The 16,337-nt window shown below is 40.2% G+C and overlaps 1 protein-coding gene across 4 annotated transcripts in view; it reads left to right on the forward strand.

Annotated features, from left to right (window-relative positions):
- The first annotated feature begins 2,376 nt into the window (after positions 1-2,376).
- LOC117971037 (zinc finger protein 287-like) overlaps positions 2,377-16,337 on the forward strand; it is an 18,620-nt gene continuing 4,659 nt past the window's right edge. Inside the window, exons 1-3 of one of the 4 annotated variants that reach the window (XM_059018020.1) lie at positions 2,377-3,039; positions 3,994-4,512; positions 4,832-5,208. In XM_059018020.1, coding sequence (XP_058874003.1) covers positions 2,703-3,039; positions 3,994-4,512; positions 4,832-5,208 — 1,233 coding nt within the window. In that variant the 5' untranslated portion in view covers positions 2,377-2,702. Of the gene's footprint in view, positions 3,040-3,993; positions 4,513-4,831; positions 13,068-16,337 lie in introns of those variants that run through there. The other 3 variants (XM_034918968.2, XM_059018019.1, XM_059018021.1) reach the window with 3 other exon arrangements.

Consider the following 16,337-nt stretch of genomic DNA (forward strand, 5'->3'; position numbering starts at 1 on the left):
GTGTTTGTTTGCACATCGATTACTCTGTGATGGATTGGGCTACAAACAAAGTAAAGGTATGAATGGAAAGCTTGTGACCTCCCCTACAACGTGATCAGGGAGACTTCACCGTCATCAAGATTGTAAGACCAGAGCAGCAAAACGCAAGCTAGTCGATTGCTTTTGTTTTGAATGCATGGGGGTACTAGACACATTGCGAATGGGATATCTCAGCGGTGAAATGACGGATTCGAAAAATTCCTTCGATGTTTGACGGTATGAAAACAACGATTTTGACATCGAGTCAGCTTTTTTTCTCTCTTGCTTTTGTAATAATATTAAAAATGAGTTATGAAATATAATATTTACGTGCAGTTCCGTGTTCCGCCCGCGGGACTAGAGGGCAGTATTTTGATGTTTTAATGTCCTTTTCCACTGGGACATTGCTAGTGTATGTCTTCCTTGAGTCAAAACGATTGTTGTTGCACATGTGAATTATCTGTACATAATTAAACTGTCCGCTCAGCCTAATCCAGTTCAGCCACCGGTCCTGTAATGCTCAACCCGCCTGAACAGTAGATCCTGTTCGCTGTCGGTATCCGACCCGGGGTCTCTCTGTGGTAGCTGCTACTCGATTCTCCTGGGCGGCTCAATCAGACTCAACTCCATGCCACTCTCCCTCCAAGTAGCAATAGCGACCCCCCTTACAACCACCCGCTCGTAGTTGCTTGGTTATTTGTTCCGTTCCGTTCCTTTCCTTTCCTTCGTCTCGTCTCGTCTCGCTCCTCTTTTCTCTGTTGCTCTCTTTTTGAGCGGTTTCTATCTTAAAACCCTGAAGCTAATTGATTAACTAATAATAATTAACCCCTTCGTGTGGAATGCGCTTCCAAACAGTAATCAATTCAGGGGGGTGGGACACCTGTAACATGTTCATGTATCTATTTCAGTACAATGTAGTTTCTTCACTGTAATAAGATTTTTTTTTTTTTTTTTTTTAACATTTACATTTTATTTCTGTCCATAGAAAAACAATGTTTTCTGGGGAGAGTAAAAAATACATTAACTTTGATTCATGTACTCTCTCACTCTCACACTCTCACACACTAACTCTCTCTCTCTCTCTCTCTCTCTCTCTCTCTCTCTCTCTCTCAATTCAATTCAATTCAATTCAAAGTGCTTTATTGGCATGACTTATTTTCCACAGTGTTGCCAAAGCAAATACATACATATTATGAACAGATGCATCTGTATACAAACAAGGAACAGTGGTAACAAAATAATAATAAATAAAATAGAAGATAAATAATAATAATACAGAAATTGAAATATTGAAATAATGATATTGAAACTATTAAATTGTGCCGTCACTGCGTGCCCCTCAGGTTGTGGCAGGTGGCTACATATTTGGCAGCCATTGGAGCTGTGTGTCCCTCCCCTAGGAGGACAGCAAGTTTCTCTGAGTCTGCCATTTGTCTGAAAAGAGGATATTTTTCTTGTACTTTAATGAAGAATGATTCTCTGATATGGCTGTATTTTATACAGTGTAGGAGAAAGTGCATCTCAGTTTCCACCTCTCCTGTCTCGCAGTGACCACAGAGCCGATCTTCTCTGGGCAGCCAGGTCTGCCTGTGTCTGCCTGTCTCTATGGCCAGGCTGTGGTCACTTAGCCTGTACTTGGTTAGGATCTGTCTCTGCTTCGTATCTCTGACAGTGGAGAGATACTCTGCTAGGCTGTAGTTTCTTTTTAGGGCCCAATAGCAATCAAGTTTATTTTGGGATTTTATTTCTGTGTCCCAGTGTTCCAGATAGGAGTTTTTGGTTTGTTTTATAATTTGGTTTACTCTGATTGGGGGCTGGTAAGCAGTGCTGACCTGAAGCTTGTTGGAGTTAGTATTGGAGGGGGTCAGTGTGATGAGCTTCAAAGCCAGCTGGCATAGGGGACTCTTTTCAGGGCTGAGCTCTTGGGTCTGGAGGGCCTTGTACTGGAGTGAGTCAGGTTCACTTTTTTCAAGGTGCAACCAGAATTTGAGTGCTCTTTTCTTTATATTAATAAGAGCTGGATATCGGCCTAATTCTGCCCTGCATGCGTGGTTTGGTGTATTTCTTTGCACCTGCAGTGTATTCTTGTATAGTTCAGCATATACATATATATATATATATATATAGCAGTATAGTTCTTTCTCGTTCTTTCTTTCTCTCTCTCTCTCTCTCTCTCTCTCTCTCTCTCTCTCTCTCTCTCTCTCTCTCTCTCTCTTTCTCTTTCTCTCTCTCTCTCTCTCTCTCTCTCTCTCTCTCTCTCCGCAATGTTAAAAATGCCTGCAAGCTGTGTGACGACATATTCATGTGACAGACATGGACCAATCAAAACGCGAAACTGTTATGCGGTTCCATCCCCAAAACCGGGCCTGTGTCATACCTCGTGTGCGTGGGGGATTATGGAGTTGTTTAGCTGCTGCAACAGAGAAGTTTAATTTGTGTGCATGATTTGTTTACTATACTAAGCAATCAATGCAGATACTGTATCACAGCTAGTACAGTAGTTTATTCTTTATGGCGCCAGAACGCTGTGTACGGATTGTATTGTTACAGTAACGCGCTGTGTCGCTGCTACTTGCTAAATAAGTCAAGTGCTGACTGAATAACAAAGAGAGGCTCCCAATATTATTCATAATAAAAGCGTGAATACAGAAAGGATATCAGTCTCAAGCTAACAGTCAGTGAAGATGGACGTCAGCGTCTCCGTGTCGTTCTTTCAAGACGAGCTCGCCTCTACCATCGAGCACGCAGTGAAAGCGGCTGTAGACACCGTCTTGTGCCAAATCACAAAAGTTGTCGGCGGCAAATTCACTGAATTCCGAATGGAAATGGCTGGAAAGGAGAAAGAGAATGAAAGTCTGAAGCTGAGATTGGAAATATCAGAGAGCGAGTTGAAAGCAGTGCGGGAATGCATGAACGCTGCAGATGCAGACATTAAACAACCTCTCAGAAACATGAACCCCGACTGCAATGAACAAGACTTTCAGAGGAACGAGAACCAGGGATTATTCATCAGAGTTCAAGGTAAATTGTATTAATGTTACGATTCTTAGTCATTTTATGTTAAATGTTAAATAAATAAAAAATAATACGGTAAGAGGTTTGTTTGTTTACGTGCAAGTTTTGCACAAATAAAGGCTGACTTAATCTAAAGCATCAGTTTTGTAAACAGCAGATTTTTTTTTTTACTTTTCGTTTAAAAAAGTGTTTGCCTGCACATATTCAACGTTTTTTTTTTTAACTGCATAAAAAATAATACTGTTGATCTTAAATTGCTTTGTGAAATAAATAGACGGCATTGTTCAATGGGGATAGTATTCAGCAGGCTTACAGTCGCGCCACAAGCACTAAAGTTTAAATGACCAGTACAGGGGAAGCAGTGTGGAGTAGTGGTTAGGGCTCTGGACTCTTGACCTGAGGGTTGTGGGTTCAATCCCCAGTGGGGGACACTGCTGTTGTACCCTTGAGCAAGGTACTTTACCTCGATTGCTCCAGTAAAAACCCAACTGTATAAATGGGTAATTGTATGTAAAAATAATGTGATATATGTATAATGTGAAATAATGTATAATGTGATATCTTGTAACAATTGTAAGTCGCCCTGGATAAGGGCGTCTGCTAAGAAATAAATAATAATAATAATAATAATAAAGGGGGGAAAAAAAATCGTACGCTTTTTTTGTTTTTATGTTATTGTTGTTTGGGTGATTTGACACTAAATAATGAGTTTGTTAATTAATTAATTAATTAATTAATTAATTAATTAAGTATAATCTGTTCCTGAAATGTAACTCATCCTGTGTACTCCCTATGACCTTAGAAGTACCCCAGCTGAATACGTCTCTCTATGGGATGAATATCCATGATTTATTTTTTCATATAATTCTAAACTCCACAGAATTTGGCCCTCTTTGAATTACACTCCTGTATTTATCTGTGTAGTGAGAATTAAAAGCTTTCATCATTTTGTTTCCACAGATAATACAGAGAGGCAGACTTTCACTGAAGCCAATGAGGGGCTAGACACTGTTTACACACAAGAGGGGATCTTTGATCATGAACAGCGTGCAAGTTTAATGCAGGTTACACAGCAGACGTCTTTGGAAGGTAAAGAAGCCCCAAGACTTGAGTCTGTCCACATTAAAGAGGAGGCACCTGAACTGGAGCCTGTCCACATTAAAGACGAGGCCTATGAATTTGAACTCGTCCACATTAAAGAAGAGGCACCTGAACTGGAACCTGTCCCCATTACAGGGAAAGTTTCTAAAGAAAATAAAGTCAATATACTGGAGGACAATGTAGTTCAGCTGGGCTCTAGTCATTGTGTTTATTGTCCACCTGAATTGGTCCACATGAAACACAATCAGTCTGTCTCTGAAGACGCTTGTTCTAGTGTTGGAGAAGAGGGCACTGTGCTGGGGTCCATTCAGGTGGAACGTCACACCCCAGAAGATGGAAAGGAGGAAGGAGCAATGCCATGCACTAGCAGCACAACATGTAAGCAGAATGTCAAAAAACCAGTTATATAGAATTGCAATTGTTTGGCGAAGGATTAAGAGTTTATCATTATTCTAAATTATGAATATTTCAATTAGAATAAACTGTTGATTGTACAGCCACATAGAAAATATGATAATCAACACGACTGTTTTCAAGTTTTTGAGTAGATCTAATTCTGTATGTGTGTATAGTCTGACAAACTTGCCTTTTAATGTTCTCATTATCAGTGATGGTTGTGAGGTGAAGCCTTGGAAGAATGTGAATGGGATTTCATGCTGTGCAGTAACCTTTGTTTCTCTTTCCTCCGCTTCTAAAGTAGATAGAGGAAGACACAACTTCACTCCAGCACCCCCTTCTGATGGCAAAATGCAGCATAAGAAACACAGAGAGTCTTCATCGCAAGATGAATATGTGAAGAAACTGAGAACTCGCTCAGTTCAAAATCTTTCTGTACAAGATAGCAGACCACTTACACTGGGTTATAGATTGACTCTACATCCTGAGGGTGTTAACAATTCTGCAACCCAGGGCAACTTCATTCCCCTACAAACTCCCCAGCAGATTCCTTCAGAGCAGATCTTGTATCAATGTGGCACCAATTTCAGTGACCTGGGAAACCTGAAAGCACACCAACAGATTCACAAAGAACAGAAACCCCATCACTGTACTGAATGTGGAAAAAGCTTCAGATGGGTAGGTGGGCTTACAACTCACCAGCGTATTCACACAGGAGAGAAACCCTATCTGTGTACTGAGTGTGGGAAGAGTTTTATTCAGAAATGTAACCTTCACTCACACCAGCGAATTCACACTGGAGCGAAACCATATCTATGTCCTCAATGTGGGAAGAGTTTCAGTTGGAGAAACTACTTTAGAATACACCTCAGAATCCACACAGGAGAGAAACCTTTTGAGTGTGCTGAGTGTGGGAAGAGATTTGTAGGGTCAAATTATCTAAAGAGACACCGTCGAGTTCACAGAGATTTAGTCCGTTAGGACACTTAAAAAAAAAAAAAAAAAAAAAAATTATATATATATATATATATATATATATATATATAAAAATAAATAAAATATATTCAGTTTACAGAATGAAAGCACCTCAATCACACCAGAATACCAACACAGACCCATGTGTATGCAAATTATTATAGCCCTGTGATCTACAGCACCTATATAATGTAAGAGCAGTGTGTGAATCATGGAAATGCAGCAGGATGATGGTTATTATTCAAGGAGCAGGTGTCCCTGTAACTGGCTTATTCCAATGCATTGACCGACGTGCCTATCAGCACAGTGCTGGGAGTTCATGGAAGATTTGCAGAAAGACATCAGCAGGAAGCTATAACTGCAGCATACAGACCTGTGTCATGCATTGTGATAAGTAGGGCACTGCGTTTTACATGACTTTGTTTTTTAACCTGTAATTTAGTCCTAAAGACACAAGATGTCGATATTACCTCCACTGTAAGCCACATAATGAGAAATCATTAAACAGTCATCTCATTATGCTACTTTAACCATTTTAATTTGTCATGCCATTACTGCAAAGTATGTATTTGCAGATTAATAATCAGAATGGTGTAGATGGCTACTGATATGTACTCATATCTGAGCATCAAAAGAAACGTATCACTTATATGTGGATAGAATTTACTAGATATGATCGAAAAATGACAAACTCTGTTTTAGAGCAGGTGCAGTGACTTTTTATTGTGCTGATTTAACAATTGACATCACGAAGGTGCTGCAAAATGATCTGTCGATCTTGGGCAGGTGTTGACTCTTGGTCTCCCAGTTCGTGGCCTGTTGTTGACAGAGTGTGTCTGGTTATACCGTCTCGTCAGATTTGAAATTGCTCGCTGTGAGCACCCAAGACGACGAGCCACGGCACGCTGCCCTAGTCCAGCCTCCAACATGCCGATCGCACGAAGGCGCTGCTCTCTTGACAGACGTGGCATATTGTTTTTTTTCTGTGATTTTCTTTATTGCTTTTATTGAAGCTTGCAATTCAACAGCTGAAATCACTCCATATCAGTGATGTAGTCAAGACCAAACCTACCGAGACCAAGAACAAGACCTAACGTACTGAGACCTTCTTCTGCTTCTACTTTTGTATAAAAAGCGCTATATAAATGCAATAAATATATACAGTACTCCCTCACTATAAGGCTCTCGGTTATAACGTGTCTCAGATATAACGCTCCTACAGCAGGTCCTCCAATTCCCTATACTAGGATTCATGCAATATTGCTACAGTAAATACAGTACCGGTGTTGTTCAAACTGTAAACAACTGCTCAATCCAACTTCCGTTTCTGTTTCTCCCTTTTGATGAAGTATCTGAACTAAAGACAAGCTGCGCTGGCACTTTATAACACAGACATCTTATTCAGCATACGTTTTATAACTAAATAAATATCAGGTCTATTACGTAGTTATCTTTCCTAATGTATTTACTTTTTTGCTGCGAGAGGAGCTGCAGCTTTCTCCGGGAGACGAGGCGCTTCAGCCCCGTTCCGGCACCCGAACCTGGGGCGAGCCCATTCCCTCTTCCCCTCTCCCGACCCGCTCTCCTTCTCGCACTTCGAACTGAACTCCTGACCACCATTTAACCATGCTATTTATAGTTTAAAAACTGCTAATTAAATTCTACGAGTGGGAATGTTACCTTTTGTTCTTTATTTTTTGTAAGAAGTATAGCGTTGATTACATGGTGCTTTATGCATGGTTAATTCACAGAAAGTTACATTTTTGCTTCACTATATTTGTGCATTATAGAGAGGTAGTTATTTTATTTTGTGTTTTAGTCAGATGTGTGTTGTGTTGTGTCCCGCAGCTCCCTCACCGCCTCCCCCGTTTATAATGCTCTTCGGTTATAACGCTCATATATGCTGAGATATTGAGTTGTATCGTTTTTCTGCTGAGATGTTGGGTTGTGTTGTTTTTCTGCTGAGATATTGAGTTGTGTTGTTTTTCTCTAGATCTGCCTTTGACTTCTTCTTTCCATTCATGTGACATTATGACCTCTGCCAACCTCACCTACTTCCTATATGTATAGATGTTGAGTAGTTGGGTTGGCAGAAGTTAATGTTCACATTGTCACATGATTTGAATGGAACAAGGAAGTGCACTAATAGGGCTCTGGACTCTTGACCGGAGGGGTCGTGGGTTCAATCCCAGGTGGGGGACACTGCTGCTGTACCCTTGAGCAAGGTACTTTACCTAGATTGCTCCAGTAAAAACCCAACTGTATAAATGGGTAATTGTATGTAAAAATAATGCGATATTTTGTAACAATTGTAAGTCGCCCTGGATAAGGGCGTCTGCTAAGAAATAAATAATAATAATAATTCAGTACCGGAGGGAAATGTAAAACAAAAAGCAACTCGAATTTTATTCAAAGCGACTTGCTCTTTGTGCCAGGGTAAATTAGGGATTTATAAATGCACTATGTAAAAAACAAAATTGGCCAACAATGTATATGTGACTTGGTAGCCATACCTAGGCCAATGCTGCCATCTTGTGGCATTGCGGAAATAAAAAAAGATAAAAAAAAGGTGCTATTGGTAGTTGTGACGTGGATGAGTGTAACTGTGTAAAATACCAATTTCTGTATCACATATGATACAATGCTTAGCCACCCCTCTATATTATTTTAAATCCAGCCTCACGCCAGAATTTTTCAGGGAAAAAAAGTGTTTTGTACAAGAAACAGAATCTTGGTTCCATAAATAAAGTAGCTTTTCTCACTGGACATGTGCAGTGACTAAATTACAAGCAAGACTGCTTTAACAACAGGAGAAATGTGATGCTGTGTCCAAAATGGGTTAAACCGGGCGAGGCCAATGCTGGCCCTTCCAGTCCTGGTCATTCTTTTAACCCTGTTCTGAATTGTTTAATCAAACAAATGAAACCTCCATCCAGACCTTGAAGTGGTTCATTATCTAATTTCACCTGTTAAACCTGGAGTGAAATGGCCCTCCAGGAACGTGATTGGATACCCTTGTTTTAAACTATAACCAGTGATAATCCAGTATAATACCCAATAGCTGCTTTAAAAAATGACTATCTGTGTTATAACTCTCTGGGTTAAACTTCATGGCTGGGTCTCTTTCTGCCAGCAGTCTCTCTCTCTCTCTCTCTCTCTCTCTCTCTCTCTCTCTCTCTCTCTCTCTGTCTCTCTGTCTCTCTGTCTCTCTGTCTCTCTCTCTCTCTCTCTCTCTCTCTCTCTCTCAAATTCAAATTCAAAGGTGCTTTATTGGCATGACCATTATTCACAGTATTGCCAAAGCAATGTATACACAGTACATCATCTGAACATTAAATAGACAATAACACTGATGAGAATAATAATGATAATAATAATGGTAAACAAATATAAATAATAACCACGTTATTAATAAGTTAACAATAACAACAATGAAATATAACAAGATTTGAACTAATGTAGAGTGCTCACTGTTTGTCCCTCAGGCTGTGACAGGCGGCTGTGTACTGGGCTGCCAGTTGGACACAGCTGGACTCCTCTCCGAGGAGGATTGGGAGTTTTTGAGAGTCTGGCAGGTCTGGGAATGTTTTGCAGAGATTTTTTATTTGTGGGAAGAAAGTTTCCCTTATTTCTCTGTATTTTGTACACTGCAGTAGAAAGTGCATCTCTGTCTCTACTTGTTGGAGTTGACAGTGATGACACAGCTGGTCCTCTTTGGGCAGCCAGGTCTGCCTGTGTCGGCCTGTTTCTATGGCCAGGCTGTGCTCACTGAGCCTGTATTTGGTTAGGATCTGCCTCTGCTTGTTGTCTTTCACCCTGCTCAGGTATTCAGCCAGGGTGTAGTGTCTTTTTAGGGCCCGATAGCACTCTAATTTGCTTTGTGTTTTTGTGTGTGTGTCCCAATAGGTGAGGTAGTTTTGTTTGTGTTGTGTTATAATTTGGTTTGCTCGAATTGTCTGTGTTGGAGCAGTGCTGTCCTGAGGCTGGTTGGTGTTAGTGTGTGTTAGTGCAGTGAGCTTCAGGACCAGCTGGCTGAGGGGACTCTTCTTTTGGCTCAGTTCTTGGTACTGCAGGGCTTTACTGTGGTAGGAGTTTGGGTTGCTTTGTTTTAGATGAAGCCAAAATTTAATTGCTCTTTTTTGTATTGAGATCAATAATGGATATTGACCTAGTTCTGCCCCGCACGCGTTGTTTGGTGTTTTTCTCTGTATTTGCAGGATGTTTTTGCAGAACTCTGTGTGCAGGGCTTCTATTGGGTGTTTATCCCATTTAGTGTAATCCTGCTCTGTGAGCGGACCCCACACTTCACTGCCATAGAGGGCAATGGGTTTGATAACACTTTCAAAAATTTTGAGCCAAATTCTAATGGGGAGTTTTATATAAAGCTTTTTCTTTATGGAATAGAAAGCCCTGCGGGCCTTCTCTCTCAGTGCATTCACTGCCGGGTTAAAGCTACCTGATGCGCTGATGTTTAGGCCCAGGTAGGTGTAGTGCATGCAGTGTTCTATTGTGGTGTGGTGTAGTGTGAAGATGTATCTACTTTCCTGATATCTGGGTTTTTTCTGAAATATCTTGATTTTAGTTTTGTTCATGTTTACTGTCAGGGCCCAGGTCTGACAGTACTGCTCTAGCACTGACAGGCTCTGCTGCAGCCCCTGCTCTGTGGGCAACAGCAGGACCTGGTCATCTGCGTAGAGTAGGAATTTAATTTCAGTATCAAGCAGAGTGAGGCCAGGGGCTGAAGATTGCTCCAACACTGTGGCCAATTCATTGATGTAGATGTTGAACAGTGTTGGACTCAAACTGCACCCCTGTCTCACTCCACGCCCCTGTGAGAAGAATTGTGTTCTTTTATTGCCAATCTTTACACCACATTTATTTTCCGTATACATTGATTTAATTGTGTCATAGGTTTTACCTCCTACACCACTTTGGAGGAGTTTATAAAATAATCCTTCGTGCCAGATTGAATCAAAAGCCTTTTTGAAATCTATAAAGCAAGCTAATAATTTATTTTTATTTTGGTTTACATGTTTGTCTATTAGGGTGTGTAGGGTGTAAATATGATCAGTAGTGCGGTGTTTTGGAAGGAAGCCAATCTGACTCTTACTCAAGACACTGTGTTCGGTAAGGAAGGCCAGTATCCGGGCGTTAATGATACTGCAGAATACCTTCCCCAGGTTACTGCTCACACAGATGCCCCGGTAGTTATTGGGGTCGAATTTGTCTCCACTCTTAAAGACAGGGGATATAATCCCTTGGTTCCAGATGTCAGGGAAGTAGCCCACACTTAGTATCAGGTTAAACAGTTTGCGCAGGGCCTCCTGCAGCTTAGGGCTGCTGTGCTTCAGCATCTCATTGGAGACGCTGTCTACCCCGCTGGCTTTCCTATTCTGGAGGGTCTGCAGTTTCTCTTTAAGTTCCTGCACAGTGATTGGAGAGTCCAGTGGATTCTGGTTGTCTTTAATTGACAATTCTAGTTTTTTCAGTTTTTCATAAATATTGTTTTGATCTAATGGTTGTTCATTGTGTGTTATGTTTTGATAGAGTTTTTCAAAATGGTTTTTCCATATATTTCCATTTTGTATGGCCAATTCTTCTGGTTTTGATTTATTTAGTTTTTTCCAATGTTCCCAGAATCGGTTTGAGTTAATGGACTCCTCGATTTCTGTCAGTTGCTTGTTGATGTGGTTATTTTTTTTTCTGTTTTAGTGTGCGTTTATAGTAATTTAGAGTTTCACAGTAGCTGAGGCGTAAATCTTGGTTGTCTGGTTGTCTATGTTTTTGATTTGATAATTGCCTAAGTCTTTTCCTTATATTTTTACAATCTTCATCAAACCAATTTTCTTCTTTCAGTTTTTTCTTTTGAGTGTTCCGAATTATTTTTAGTTTGGATTTTAAAGCCGCCTGTCTAAATATTTCATTCAGGTTTTCTACAGCTAGATTTACTCCCAGTTTACTGTGAGTATGTGGTGCAACCAGAAAGGTGTTTAATAGTGATTCTCTCTCTCTCTCCAGTCATTATTTCTGTGAAACTGCACACAAATACCAGTGTTTTAGAAGTGTGCTTCTAAAACATTGTACGACTCAAAGGCAGGGTAAATCACTTTTTCATGCTAAAAAGCCTTACAATTAACCACAAACTCATTTTTTTTTTGTTGCATGGGAACACATCCGGAAGTCGTACATTATGCTAACAAGACTTAAGCAGTGAAAATCCTGTTTGTGAATTAACCTCGCGCACCATTCTACTATAAGTGAAGACCATACTCCCCAGTAATGTTGTTGAAGCTGACACCCTGGGATCCTTCAAAAAGCTGCTTGATGAGATTCTGGGATCAATAAGCTACTAACAACCAAACGAGCAAGATGGGCTGAATGGCCTCCTCTCGTTTGTAAACTTTCTTATGTTCTTACACCAAGCAATCCTAATGGCAAGCTTCTTTGACCAATATTTGAGTTAAGACCAATATTTCTAATTAAGTTGTTTTATAATCAAGGTTATTAAAAACACTTAAGATACTACAAATAATAAACAATACCCGTGATTAGTCACCAGATAGTTGATTGCTTTGGCTTAGACTTTTCTGTGCCTTAGCAATGAAATGCAATTAATTGTACGCTAGCCTTAAGCAGCAGCTATCATGGATGCGAGGGGAAAAAAGTGATGTTTGTACCAAAATATGTATTACATTAGCACAGCTGTGTTATTGCTGCGGGCTACCAACAACATCAGACTTGAGCTTAATTCACTGAGCAAGATTTGTTTTAAGAACCTCTTTCTAAGTGTAGTCTATTGTAGATATACTAGTGATATTTTAAAAATGTACTGCACTAAACATTTTGACTGGATATTCTTTATATCATTAACCTAAATGCTGGTATTTGAGTTTGATTGGGATTGCTGAAGCTTCGGTTATGTAGGATAATGTTGTAAATTATAACGATGCAATAGTTATAGGTTGTTTTTGTATAGACTTTTTTTTCCCAATGAATATCATTCTCGTAAACCCCCCTTTTTAATACATGTGCGTGACACATCCAAACCCAATCGCTGGAAAACATGGAAGCTGAAAATAAGAGTTTCAAACCGGAAAAAAGGTTTGAAACTCTGTTCTGATTTTGGCCGGTTTCAACACAAAACCCAGCTGCAAGAGAAAGCGTCCCGCGCAGTTCACAGAGAAGATAACGGGATGAAACTAATTCTGGACCCATGACCAAAAGACCTTGACTCATAACCACAGCTGCACAAAGAAAAGCAAAGTGAAATGTCTGTATTGTATTGCTTGCACACATAGGGCTGTGAAGAAGATAAGAATTTACAAAAAAACATTCTGCGTAATAAGGGTGTCAGCAGTTTTAAGAGGGGGCTACAAGCCAATTTAGCAAACAAGTTAGAACCTCCGGTGAAGAGTCCAGAGCCCTGACCACTACTCCACACCGCTGCATGCTTGTGTAAATTCATGTATTCTAGAACACTCAGGCTTGTGCTTGACATGAGTGTCTCCTGCATAATGTAATAAAAACCATTAACCGTGTCAAAGGACTTCACGTTTCTTTATTTTATCATCTACTTTATTCAACTGCTACTTTTCGACACGACTTTTTAACTTCACCAATCAAAATAAAAAGGACAGGGTGAAGTGGATTTTTTAACTAGCGCTGCTATCACTGCTATTGTTGGAAGTACAGCAGAACCTCAGAGTTTCGAAGCCCTTGGTAAGAGGCTGTTCATAAGTCTGAAATATCTGGAACTAATAAATGAGTTCAATGGTTTTAATAAATGTGTACACCTGCTATCTACACCCTCAATCTGGAGAATACAAGGATACTAGCACAATACTGCAAAACTCGTATTGTTATTGTTCACAATAAGGGCTATATTTACATTACCATTGACATTTTAACTGTAGCAAAAACACGGATTTAAACATCAGGGAAAACATGGGTTAATGTGGTGCTTGTTTTTATTTTAAACAAAATGCATTCATGCAACTTTATTGGTAATTCAGCTGCCTTTGGCTTGAAATAACAACCCTGTGCTTTGTTTACAACTAAAATGTTCCTCGTAAAATTGCCCGTACTTGCTTTCAAATGTGCCTCACTTGTCTGGACTCTGTGACCTGTGTGTTATAGAATGGGACTGTGGAACTAGTTATGTGTGGGCTTACTCAAATGAATGTGCTCTGTGCTTGTACCCACAATCCCTGTCTGAACTCTCTATACTGCCTTCTGTTCTGGATTAACCTCAAACCAGTCTGCCCAGCATTACACTGTGTCAGAGCTCTGTGCAACTATTCTGCAACAAATATGGCAGAGCAGAAGGATCTCAGTGACTTCACGTGGGACGAGCTGGTCTATATAATATAACATAACGGTTCAGAATTCTTACAAAATGCTTTCTCACAGTGTGCATTTGACCTTTGACCTCCCTATTAACACCCTGCAGTCTTTTACTTCCACTTCAAATAACTAATGTGAAAGACTGTAACACAAGTTACTGTAATCATCTTTCAGGGCCAGTCCTCTCACGTTCTATGTAGTATTTCTTTCTGATGTATTTCTTACAGTGGGGGGCAGGTTAATGGTTAAACTCTGGTGTGAACAGCTATATTTAGAGATTAGGCATGTTTGGGAGTTGCATTGAGGCCTCAGTGGTGCTCACACTTCTGAGTTTTAAAAAGTCACCTGGATTTAATCACTTAAAGAGAAAATGGCACAACATGAAATTTAAACAACAAGAATACATTAGTTGGGCTCCTGAGTGGTGCATCCGATATAGGCGCTCCACGTGGAGTGCAGGATGTGCCCTATAGCTTGGAGGTTGCCGGTTCGAGTCCAGGCTATTAATCCAGAGATTAGGTCTGCCAGGGTGTCCTCTGCTTACCTCGCACCAGTGACCCCTGTAGACTGGCTGGGCGCCTGTGGGCTTGCCTGTAAGCTGCCCAGGGCTGCGTTGTCCGGCGACGCTGTAGCTCTGGGTTGGCTGCATGGCGGGCCTGCAGAGTGAAAAGAAGCGGTCGGCTGACGGCACACACTTCGGAGAACAGCGTGTGTTCATCTTCACCGCTCCCGAGTCAGCGCAGGGATGGTAGCGGTGAGCTGAGCCTAAAATACAATTGGACATTTCAAGTTGGTAGAAAAACTGTGTAAAATAATAAGACATTAGTTAAAGTTACATTGATAATTCATACCTGCATCAAGGTGCTCTTTAACTGGTCATGGGGTTGTTTAGGTTCCCCTCCATGGAGTGTGATATACTCGGAAAACTGGATTTTACTGATATTATTAGAGACTTTGCACAGATGAAATCGAGAAGATTAATTTAAGACAAGTGTATGATTTAATTACTCTGCGATGTAAGGTTTACTTAGAACAGAGGTGATTAGGAACATTTAAATAACGTGCTGTTTAGTTTTAAGATAGTGGTATTAAGCACTTACTTTTAATATTCCTAACATTGTCTTTTAAAGGGTTATTTTCATATATTGAGCATCAAAATAAACTTGTCACTTATATTTCAGCATCAAAAGAAACATATCACTTATAGTTGAGCATCAAAAGAAACGTATCACTTATATTTGGATAAAATTGACTAGATGTGATCAAAAAATGACAAACTCTGTTTTAGAGCAGGTGCAGTGACTTTTTATTGTGCTGATTAACAATTGACATCACGCTGTTCTGGTTCCTTGCCCAGGGGCCCATGATACCAAAATCCGGCCCTGATAGAAGTCCTTGGAATTTGAATGAACTGGAACAATTTTGTGTTGAAGAATGGTCACAAATCACTAAAGAATCATGCCAAAAGCCCATCGACAAATATCCTCATTGTTTAAAAGAGGTTATTATTGCTAAAGGTGCCACAACTAGTTATTAATTTATTTTTCCTTGTCAGGGTATGAATACTTTTGAAATAGCATTTTGGGAGTTTTGCAAAAACAATTTTAGACATCTATTTCTTGTAACTTTTTTTCCTCATCTACGAAAGCAAAACTTTTGCTACAAAAGATTTTTCCTATAATTATTTGTTTTCGAGAAATTTCTAGAAAATTTCCTTTGGGGTATGTAAACTTTTGACTACAACTGTACATAACATAGAAAAAGCTTGTATGGTTTGTATATATTTTCTCCCTATGGGATGAGTCATGTGATAAAACTTGCCTGTTATGGGAGTTCTAGCTCTCATACATCCCTGCTACCTCTGGTCTTTCTGAAAAGGCTTTCTAAACCAAATTTTTAGACTTCACGTAAATAAAAATAATAATAATAATAATAATAATAATAATAATAATAATAATAATAATAATAATAATAAAACCAGAGCAATCAAGAGAACACTCTTCTTGTTAGTGTAATTTTAGCATAACTAAAATGTTGCTGCATATAGTCCAAACAGGTAATCGTCAGTTCTGCGCTCCCAGTACTGCACTGTTTCCCAGTTGGCTCAGAGTGAAAACACTGCAACCATGGATTGCAACTCGAGAAGGTACAGAGAAGGGCATCTAGGCTGATATGAGCTATGGGAACAGGTTACAAGAATTAAATCAGTTGTTTTTGACTACTGCTTCCTGAACCTGACGTCACCACCCACACGCCACACTAAGCCATCTGTGACGGGGGGAGAAACCTCAACAGCCGTGCCCCACCTGAAAGCGTCAGGAAGCCACCTTAGTGAAGCCATGGAGGGGGTGCACCAGCGTGGCAAGGTGGGGCTCCAGGAGCGGGAGAGCGACCAACTCCACGCCTCACTGCAGGAGTCTGAACACCTCTTTCCAGTCAGGTCAGAGAATGGGGTATGGACTGGGATGGTTCAACACCACATCGACACA

Source organism: Acipenser ruthenus, chromosome 58 (genome assembly GCF_902713425.1).
Source record: "Acipenser ruthenus chromosome 58, fAciRut3.2 maternal haplotype, whole genome shotgun sequence".
Taxonomy (NCBI): Eukaryota; Metazoa; Chordata; class Actinopteri; order Acipenseriformes; family Acipenseridae; genus Acipenser; species Acipenser ruthenus.